We start from the raw sequence: 9,441 nt of genomic DNA, 5'->3' as shown, positions 1-9,441 counted from the left end.
ACCAGACACGTTCCCATTATCACCTTGCTCGCCTCTCTTGGGTTTCTCAAAAAAGATGGAGGAACTGGTGCATGCTGGAACTAAACTTTCACACTCCATCGCCGCAAGCCCCCAGTTACCAACCAAAAAGCGGCCTGCTCCACAACCACCTCTGAGCCCACCTGGAAGAGCCCTCCGACATTTGCCCCACCGCCAGGGCCCAAACAACAACGCACCATCTTCAGCTGGTGAACAAAACTGCTCTCCATGATGTGTCTCGGGTGCCTGCTTAGATAACAGTGTCTTTATCAGATGTTTACAGAACAAGCAGGAACCCAGTGTGCCTGTAGCTTTCTCTACACATATATGTGTTGTATTACGTGACAGAAAACTGAAGACTTTTTCAGGCCGTATAGCAAATCACTCAAATCTTGTGTCTATTAAATATAAATCTGAGACTACTGTAGCAAAAACAGCTAAAACTGTTAAGTTAGCACTTTTAAACATCCGATCACTCAACAATAAGTCACTTTTAGTCAATGATTTTATCAGCTCAAATTGCCTTGATTTTATGCTTTTAAATGAAACTTGGCTAGATGACAGCTGTAGCGCAGCAGTTCTGAATGAAACAGCTCCTTTAAACTTTGACTTTTTGAGTGTTTGCAGAGCCAATAGGAGAGGTGGAGGCATTGCTGCCCTGTTTAAAGATGTCTATGAGTGTAAACAAGTGTCATTTGGTGACTTTTTGTCTTTTGAATATCTGAGTATAGCACTAAAAGGTGCTCCACGTATCTTACTGATCATTATCTACAGACCTCCAAAATATTCTCCAGCTTTTATTGATGATTTTACAGAGCTGTTATCAATAGTAACCTCTGAATTTGACTATTTTACCATTGCTGGGGATTTTAATATTCACATTGATAATCCAGAAATCAATGCTGTAAAAGAACTGATGACTGTTTTGAACACTTTTGATCTGACTCAGCATGTTCAAGGACCCACACACAATCGTGGACACACTCTTGATCTACTTATAACTAAGGGTTTACACATTTCATCAACTGTTGTTAAGGATGTTGCACTATCTGATCATTTCTGTATTTTCTTTGACATATTGATCACTCCAGCTATTAAAGACAGATCTGTCTCTGTCAGAAAGAGATGCATAAATGAGAACACTAATGAGCAGTTTATGAAGGCCATATCGCTAGCACCAAGTATATCTGCAGACTCTGTTGATTCTCTTCTTGATTTGTTTAACTCTAAAGTTAAGAATGTCATAGATGACATTGCTCCTGTTAAAGCCAAGAAGATAACTAGCAGCCAAAGGGGATCTTGGACTAGGTCCCCAATAATACAAATGACGAAAAGACAGTGCAGAAAAGCTGAGCGTATGTGGAGAAAGACGAAACTAGTAGTCCATTATAATATCTATAAAGACAGTCTTCGTGCTTTTAATATGGAACTAAAAACTGCTAGGCAGACTTTCTTTTCAAGCCTTATAAACAGCAACGTAAACAATGCTCGTAAACTCTTTGCAACGATAGAGAAACTCACAACCCCCCCCAGTCGGATTCCCAGTGAGCTACTCTCTGAAAGCAAATGTAATGAGTTTGCTCATTTCTTTACTGACAAGATCAATAATATCAGAAAGACAATCAGCTCATCCAATCAGCCAAATTGTGTCGACGTCAGACTAGCTCAACCACAACTTAAGAAATCAGACATTATGTCCGATTTCATGGCAATTAATGGCAAAATCTTAGAAGAGATCGTGCAAATTATGAAAACATCAACCTGCAGTCTTGACACGCTCCCCACATCATTCTTTAAAACGGTGTTTACCTGTTTAGAAATGGATCTTCTAAAAGTGGTAAATGCTTCACTTCTCTCGGGGATTTTTCCTAACTCACTTAAAACTGCAGTTGTTAAACCCCTCTTGAAGAAGAGCAACCTGGATAACACCATATTGAGCAATTACAGGCCCATCTCAAATCTCCCTTTCATTGGCAAAATCATTGAAAAAGTTGTTTTTAACCAGGTTAACAAGTTCCTAAACTACAAGGGGTGTTTGGACAATTTTCAATCTGGTTTCAGACCACATCACAGTACAGAGAGCGCCCTTATAAAGATAATCAATGACATCCGTCTAAATACAGATTCAGGCAAACTAACAGTGCTGGTACTGCTCGATCTCAGTGCTGCATTTGACACTGTCGATCACAGCATACTTCTGGATAGGCTGGAAAACTGGGTTGGGCTGTCTGGGACGGTCCTCAAATGGTTCAGATCTTACCTTGAAGGAAGAGGTTACTATGTCAGTATAGGTGACCATAGGTCAGGGTGGACACCCATGACATGTGGAGTCCCACAAGGCTCGATTCTGGCACCACTCCTGTTCAACCTTTATATGCTCCCTCTGAGCCAAATAATGAGAAAGAACCAAATCTCCTACCACAGCTATGCTGATGACACTCAGATCTGCCTAGCCTTACTGCCTAATGACTACAGCCCCATTGACACCCTCTGCCAATGCATTGATGAAATTAACAATTGGATGTGCCAAAACTTTCTTCAGTTAAACAAAGAGAAAACTGAAGTCATTGCGTTTGGGAACAGAGATGAGGTTCTCAAGGTGAATGCGTACCTTGGCTCTAAGGGTCAAACAACAAAAAATAAGGTCAAGAATCTTGGTGTGACTCTGGAGTCAGATCTGAGTTTCAATAGTCATATCAAAGCAGTTAGTAAATCAGCATACTATCATCTCAAAAACATTGCAAGAATTAGATGCTTTGTTTCCAGTGAAGACTTAGAGAAACTTGTTCATGCTTTTATCAGCAGCAGGGTGGATTACTGTAATGGCCTCCTCACTGGCCTTCCCAAAAAGACAGTCAGACAGTTGCAGCTCATCCAGAACGCTGCGGCCAGAATTCTGACCAGAAGCAGGAAATCAGAGCACATCACACCTGTCCTCAGGTCTTTACACTGGCTCCCAGTCACATTTAGAATAGATTTTAAAGTATTATTACTGGTCTATAAATCACTAAATGGCCTAGGACCTCAATACATTACAGATATGCTCACTGAATACAAACCTAACAGATCACTCAGATCTTTAGGATCAAATAGATTAGAAATCCCAAGAGTTCAGTCAAAGCAGGGTGAATCGGCTTTCAGCCACTACGCCCCTCGTTGCTGGAATCAGCTTCCAGAAATGATCAGATGTGCCCCAACATTAGGCACGTTCAAATCAAGACTGAAAACACATCTGTTTAGCTGTGCCTTTACTGAATGAGCACTGTGCTACGTCCGACAGATCGAACTACTATGTTTTTCTCTTCTTTTTAATTCTTTTATAACACATTTTATCAGCTTTTATTTTATTTTATTTTTATTCTTACCATTTTTATGTTTGTTTTTATTTCTCTTATAATTGTTTCTTTTATTCCTGTTTATGTAAAGCACTTTGAATTGCCACTGTGTATGAAATGTGCTATATAAATAAACTTGCCTTGCCTTGCCTATATATATATATATATATATATATATATATATATATATATATATATATATATATATATATATATATATATATATATATATATATATATATATATATACAGTTGAAGTCAGAATTATTAGCCTACTTTGATTATTTATTTTTATTTTTATATTTCCCAAATGATGTTTAACAGGGCAAGGAAATTCACAGTATGTCTGATAATATTTTTTCTTCTGGAGAAAGTCTTATTTGTTTTATTTTGGCTAGAATAAAAGCAGTTTTAAATTTTTTAAAATACATTTTAAGGTCAAAATTATTAGCCCCTTATTTTTTTCGTTGTACAATAACTTGCCTAATTACCCTAACCTGCCTAGTTAAGCCTTTAAATGTCACTTTAAGCTGTATAGAAGTGTCTTGAAAAATATCTTGTCAAGTATTATCTACTGTCATCATGGCAAATATCAAATAAATTTAAATTCGGGGGGCTAATAATTCTAGTATATTTACTGTTGAAGTGAGAATTTTTAGCCCCTCTGAATTATTAGCCCACGTTTATTTTTTTCTCCAATTTCTGTTTAAGGTAGAGACGATTTTTTCAACACATTTCTAAACGTAATAGTTTTAATAACTCATTTCTAATAACTGATTTATTTTATCTTTGCCATGATGACGATACATAATATTTGACTAGATATTTTTCAAGACACTTCTATACAGCTTAAAGTGACATTTAAAGGTTTAACTAGGTTAATTAGTTTAACTAGGCAGGTTAGGGTAATTAGGCAAGTTATTGTATAATGATGGTTTGTTCTGTTGACTATCGAAAAAATATATAGCTTAAAGGGGCTAATAATTTTGTCCTAAAATGGTGTTTAAAAAAATGTAAAACTGCTTTTATTTTAGCTGAAATAAAACAAATAAGACTTTCTCCAGATGATAAAATATTATCAGACATACTGTGAAAATTTCCTTGCTCTGTTAAACATCATTTGGAAAATAATTAAAAAAGAAAATAAATAAATAAATCAAAGGGGGCGGGGCAAATAATTCTGACTTCAACTGTGTATATGTATATTCATATATATATATATATATATATATATATATATATATTCATATATATATATATATATATATATATATATATATATATATATATATACACATATATATATATATATACACATACATATATATATACACATACATATATATATATATATATATATATATATATATATATATATATATATATATATATATATATATATATATATATATATATACACATATATATACATATATATATATATATATATATATATATATATATATATATATATATATATATATATATATACACACACAAATATACAGCATATATAAACATTATTTATGTGAAAAATAATATTAATTTGTTCTGCTTGATATTTTGTTAAATTTTGTCAAGTTTTCTTTATATATAATGCACAGCATTTATTTGAAAGATTATTTGGCAACATAACTCATTTGCAACTTATTGTCACTTTTACTCAGTTTAATACATTCTAACAGTGCTTTTTTAATAACTAAAATAAAATATTTTGGCCTGTTTTGAACAATAGTTCAGGCAAACCGTTTTATTCCTCATTTGCACAAGACCTCATTTGATACAAAACACTTCTTCTAAAGCACCACTGACCTTAAAATAGATATTTGGTTTGGGTCTGTTGAGTCTGATGCCAACAGATTCAAGCTCTTTTTCCAAAAGTTCCCTGAAGAACAAAACCATGATCGTCAAAACAACAAAAGTGCAAATATTGCTCATATCAAATAAGAGATGCTCCAACTCACCTCTGAACATCTCCTTTAGTCGCATCCAGCATCATGATGACCACATCTGCAGTTCTGGCCACAGCGATGACCTGTCTACCTCTGCCCTTACCTTCAGAGCACAAACACACGTGTCACAAAGATTTCATTTTTATAAATGATCAAGAAAATGTGCATCAATCTTCAAAATACTAATGAACACACCTTGTGCAGCCCCTTCAATAATACCAGGCAAATCCAGCAGCTGTATGTTGGCACCTTTGTACTAGAATAGAATTTTTTACAATAAATTATTAGCATACCAGTTATTAAAATCATTAAAATAAGAAAAGACAATTAATATGTAATCAATATGAAAATACAGTATATGTACTTTTATTATTATATGAACAAAAAATAACGACAATTACACATTTTACCATCATTTACAAAAGACCTCCACTAAAATTTCACTCAGTGTAACAACATTTTAAACGCCAAAAAAATCTTGCTAGATATTTTACAACAACGAATTGTTTGATGACTGCACCTCTAATACATTAATAGGGTATATGCCGAGCTAGTGTTTTTTCCCATACTGACAAACTTCCGGTGACCGGTTATTGTGAGTTTTTCAATTTTATATGGCTCCTTTTACAGCATCGATGTTGTAATGCAATTCAAATACAATCAGTTAAACAGACTTTGGCATTAATTTAGTTGCTCAAGCGTGAAACAAGACAAAAAGCGGTCAGAATCGCCAGGCTAGCGCAGAAGCTCCATTGAATATACTGGGGTAAAATAAATGCTCATTTAATAAAGACATGGCAGGAAAATTGTAATATAAAGCAGTGCTTCTTGTACAATCTGAGACCCACTTTAAATCGGATATCACTCAGCCAGTGGAGATTGCTGATTTTTGATGAAAACAGACCTTAAACGCGCCAATTTTGCATTGGCATACACTTCACCGGAAACGATTAACCCAGGTTACTGGCAAATTAAAAGTCCTATTAGCATGCTTCGGCATATATCCTATTTCCGTATTAAATCTTTAAACTCTGCCACAATCATTCAAGCTATTAGATTTAATTAATTTGTAAACAATACATTTTTGACTGATTAAAACAATAAAAATATTGTGTGATCAGTGATCACTTATTCTTTAATATGTTTTAATAAGGTCAGATTACCCTTGTTGTTGCTTTTTATTTATTAGTTGTGCTGAATGATTATGGAACATCGTTCCACTCAGATTTGAACAGTTTACAATTTTTATTTCACATTTTAAACGCTACTTGCAATTAATCTGCTTCTATGTAAATTTAATGTCAACACCAAAATAGGACATCTTAAGATTTTATTTTTAAACAGACAATGGAGTTCAACTGAAGAATACCTCAATGACACCAGGGATGCAGGTCAAGGTTGTGAATTCATAAGAAGCCGCTTCACTTTCTGTTTTTGTCATTAAACTGAGAAATGTAGACTGTAAAAACATAAATCAGACTGATTAGAGAATATCTTGACCATCACAAATATTACACAGTCTGTGTGATACTGTTACCTTGCCAACCGAGGGGAATCCAATCAGTGCCACTCTGGCATCTCCAGATTTCATCACATCGAAGCCTTCACCTTTGGCCCCTGCTGACTTTGAGGGCTCCAGAAGCTGAGCTCTGTATTTGGCTAGCTTGGCTTTTAATAAACCCAGATGGTACTCAGTTGCTGCAAAACAAGTTGAGAACGGAGTTTATAGAGTAAACCGAGTCAAAGACTGAGGTAAAGTTGGTTTTATTTTCGCACATTCTGACTTATTAATAATATAACTTCAGAAAAGTATTCAATTCAGTTCATCTTTATTTCTGTAGCGCTTTTACAATGTAGATTGTGTCAGAGCAGATTAGCAATAATTATAGTAAATTAAAACTGTCAGTCCAGTTTTCAGAGTTTAAGTTCAGTTCAGTGTGGTTTAAATTTCACTGCTGAAAGTCCAAACACTGAAGAGCAAATCCATCGATGCGCAGTTCCACAAGTCCCAAACTAAGCAAGACAGTGGCGAGGAACAAACTTCACCAATTGACGAAGGTGAAGGAAAAAAACACCTCGAGAGAAACCTTATATGCAAATTCTAAATAGGGAAATGATATTATCAGCCAAAGACTTTCGAAGTACAACATTGTTCACAGTCAATTAAATAATACTAATGTTGTTTTGGAGTCATGCCTGCGTGCGATTTCAGACCCGAGTATTCAAAGTACCGTGGTAAACAATATAGAGATCATGTCACAGGCTGTCACTGTACAGAAATGAACGAATGTGGGAATATAAAATCAACTTTACCTCAGTGATTCAAAGCAGCAAAAGGCCTGTGGGACATTTAGTGGAGGATCTCTCACCTTTATTCTTCTGTGTTCGGGAGATTTCCCTCTCTATCTCCGCGATCTTATCCAGAATCCCCATTGTTGGTGAAGTGTGGTGTTTATATCCTAATGTGAAGCCTGTGGAAGATACAGAGGCTCGTCAGTCATACTGTACAGACCATCCGCTCTCTGACTGCGTTGTCAGTAGTAAGCTAAGCTAGCAGACACTTAAAAACTTATCAAACACTACGGCAGACCGCACTGTCATACAGATATCATGACAAATTAATAATTATATAAAATCAACACTCCGGAGAGTATTCCACATTGTCACTCGTGTATTTTAATAAGTGAATGCGGTGATAATTACAGTTTTGAGCAGCCCGAAAAATGCAGCATGGACTGCAGGTGACGTCACCACCCACTGGCGGACAGTGCGCCAGAGAAACCGCTCCGGTGTGAAACAATTCTTGAATGATTCATTCCTGAATTTGCGTGTTAGTGTTGTACTTAAATTTAGTGCAACATGCCAGTCATGGTATTTCACCATTTGTTAACATGTTGTGAATGACTGACACAAGAACAACTGATTTTCATACGATGATGCACAGTGGTTGCAATTAATTTCTTCGAATCGGTTCATTTGAGTAAGGAACCGATTTAATGATTCTTTTTGGTCAACTGCACGTAATTAATAATTTATTGCGCAATTTGGTCCAATTTGTGGTGTAGCATTTTTAAAAAAGCAACTCGACGGCACAACATCGACATAAAACATTTTTTTACGATTCTGTCCTGCAGTGTGAAAGAACCGGTGAACAGTGCACATTGATGAGACCCGATTCAAATGAACAGTTCGTACGCAGGTTGCCAAATCTGCGATTTCACAGCACAATTCGATAATTTTAAAGGAACGTTTCACCGAAAAATAAATAATAAAATCTGTGATTATTTACTTACCCTACACTTGTTCCAAAACAGTTTGAATTACTAAGTTATATTGAACACAAATAATAAATTAAGATATTTTGTAGAATGTTGTCATTGACTTCCTAAAATTGTTTTCTGCTATTAATGTCAATGACTACCAGTTTCAAATCTTCTTAAAAATCTTTGTTTTTTGTGTGTGTGTTAAACAGAAAAAAGAAACTCAGGTTAGGAACCATTTTCAGGAATTATAATAATAATAATAATATTAATAATAATAATAAAGATTTTCACTTTTGGCTCAACCGTCCCTTTAACTTTAACATGTTTCACAACAAACAAATTAACAAAATGTGTGCAGAAATGTGTGATGATAAGGAAAAGATTAGCTTTACCAGAAGATCTTAAATCTATAGCAAAATTTTAAATGATAAAGAATAACCACTTTTACCAAAATATTGTATTCAGTAAACTGTTTATCTTAATGGAACAATTCACACAATAGTAAGAATTAATTATAAAAAAATAATTAAAAAAATATTTACTCACCCTGGACACAGCAGTGGCGCAGTAGGTAGTGCTGTCGCCTCACAGCAAGAAGGTCGCTGTTTCGAGCCTGGGCTGGGTCAGTTGGCATTTCTGTGTGGTGTTTCCATGTTCACCCCACGTTCAGGTGGGTTTCCTCCGGTTTCCACCACAGTCCAAAGACATGTATAGGGGAATTGGGTAAGCTAAATTGTCCGTAGTGTATGAGTGTGAATGAGTGTGTATGGTATGGATGTTTCCCAGTGATGGGTTGCAGCTGGAAGGGCATCCGCTGCATAAAACATATGCCGAATAAGTTGGCAGTTCATTTCTCTGTGGCGACCCCTGATT

General features: G+C 35.3%; 1 protein-coding gene across 1 annotated transcript in view; it reads right to left on the bottom strand.

The window, feature by feature from the left end:
* drg2 (developmentally regulated GTP binding protein 2) overlaps positions 1 to 8,067 on the bottom strand; it is a 19,465-nt gene extending 11,398 nt beyond the window's left edge. The window contains exons 1-7 of the mRNA XM_056453988.1: positions 8,009 to 8,067; positions 7,675 to 7,776; positions 6,843 to 7,003; positions 6,675 to 6,764; positions 5,501 to 5,561; positions 5,318 to 5,408; positions 5,166 to 5,238 (exon numbers count right to left, since the gene is read on the bottom strand). Coding sequence (XP_056309963.1) covers positions 5,166 to 5,238; positions 5,318 to 5,408; positions 5,501 to 5,561; positions 6,675 to 6,764; positions 6,843 to 7,003; positions 7,675 to 7,738 — 540 coding nt within the window. The 5' untranslated portion in view covers positions 7,739 to 7,776; positions 8,009 to 8,067. The remainder of the gene's footprint in view (positions 1 to 5,165; positions 5,239 to 5,317; positions 5,409 to 5,500; positions 5,562 to 6,674; positions 6,765 to 6,842; positions 7,004 to 7,674; positions 7,777 to 8,008) is intronic.
* Positions 8,068 to 9,441: the final 1,374 nt, after the last annotated feature.

The sequence above is a fragment of the Danio aesculapii genome, chromosome 3 (genome assembly GCF_903798145.1).
Source record: "Danio aesculapii chromosome 3, fDanAes4.1, whole genome shotgun sequence".
Taxonomy (NCBI): Eukaryota; Metazoa; Chordata; class Actinopteri; order Cypriniformes; family Danionidae; genus Danio; species Danio aesculapii.
The sequence above is the reverse complement of the archived record's forward strand: the minus strand, read 5'-3'. Positions and strand labels throughout refer to the sequence as shown.